The sequence below is a fragment of the Aplysia californica genome, unplaced genomic scaffold (genome assembly GCF_000002075.1).
Source record: "Aplysia californica isolate F4 #8 unplaced genomic scaffold, AplCal3.0 scaffold03068, whole genome shotgun sequence".
Classification (NCBI taxonomy): Eukaryota; Metazoa; Mollusca; class Gastropoda; order Aplysiida; family Aplysiidae; genus Aplysia; species Aplysia californica.
Genome location: NW_004800338.1, coordinates 1 through 1,108, shown reverse-complemented (window position 1 = coordinate 1,108; position 1,108 = coordinate 1). Strand labels below are relative to the sequence as shown.

The window sequence follows — 1,108 nt, the reverse complement described above, 5'->3', positions numbered from 1 at the left end:
GGAGAAGTTGTAGTGAAGGGAGAAGAATGAGAGGTAGAGAGAGTGTGGTAGTGGGGTACATACCTGTGTGTATGCGCACGTGCTGTTGTAGGTGCGAGAGCTGCTTGAAGGCGCGGTCACAGTAGGAACAGATGTGTTTGCGGATGCCCGTGTGGACCAGGCTGTGCTGGGCCAGCTGCTGCTTGCTGCGGAACATCTTGAGGCAGGTGAGGCACGGGTGTGTCTTCTCTAGCTGGGAGCCCGGGCCCCCACCCCCCGAGGAGGAGCCGGACACAGAGGACGGGGGCGCGTGCAGGGCGCCGTGCTCATCCATCAGGCCCGACAGCGACTGGGAGGCTCGCTCCGACAACATGGGGATGGTGTGACTCTGATGGCGTCCTACAAGGTCCACCAGGCTCTCGTCGCCTGGAGCCCCACCGCCCCCTCCGCTGCCCCCTCCGCTGCCCCCCATATGGTGACCCCCTCCCCCAGCTCCGGCGAGAGAGGAGCGGGCGAGTCCCAGAGCCCCTAGATGACTCATCATGGAGTGCGGCGTGTGGCTCAGGCCAGCGGGGATAGGACCGCCGATAGACGGAGACTTGCCGAAATTGGAGGCCACGGCAGCGATAGTCTCCTCGATCAGGGAGGTGGTGGTGGAGGCAGAGGTCACGAGGTGGTGGTGGTGGTGTTGTTGTTGTTGTTGTTGTCCAGAGCCAGGTCTGTCTGCGGAGGAGGGGAGGGAGGAGGAGGAGTAGACAGAGCGGGACAGAGGGTGGGAGTCGGGGCGGGAGGAGTGAGCGGCAGCCTCTGGAGACAGAAGAGAGCTGGGCCGGGAGCCCACCAGGGGGCCGTTGTTGTCCAAGCCGTAGGCCGACAGTCCTCCCCGCCCGTTGTGGCTGCCCCCGCCGCCCCCGTCCATCCCGCCCGGGGTGTGGTGCTCCACCAGGGCGTTGTGCGGGTGTGCCGGGTGTTCGGAGAGAGCACGGAGGTGAGGGGGCAGCGACTGTTGCTCCAGGCTGTGTTGCTGGGCCGCACTGCCCATAGACGGGGGTCGGCCCCGACCAGAAGACATGGAGTCCAGCAGGCTATGGGAGGACACCTCGGGGGTGAAGCCCAGCGACTGGGGCGT

The 1,108-nt window shown here is 65.7% G+C and overlaps 1 protein-coding gene across 1 annotated transcript; it reads right to left on the bottom strand.

Moving 5' to 3' along the window:
* Positions 1-62: 62 nt before the first annotated feature.
* On the bottom strand, positions 63-1,101 carry LOC101860075 (adult enhancer factor 1; the record flags this gene model as incomplete). The annotated part of the gene is given in 1 exon segment (XM_005113518.3): positions 63-1,101. A coding segment is annotated over 1 exon segment (989 nt), but the record flags the coding sequence as incomplete, so codon positions are not given.
* Positions 1,102-1,108: the final 7 nt, after the last annotated feature.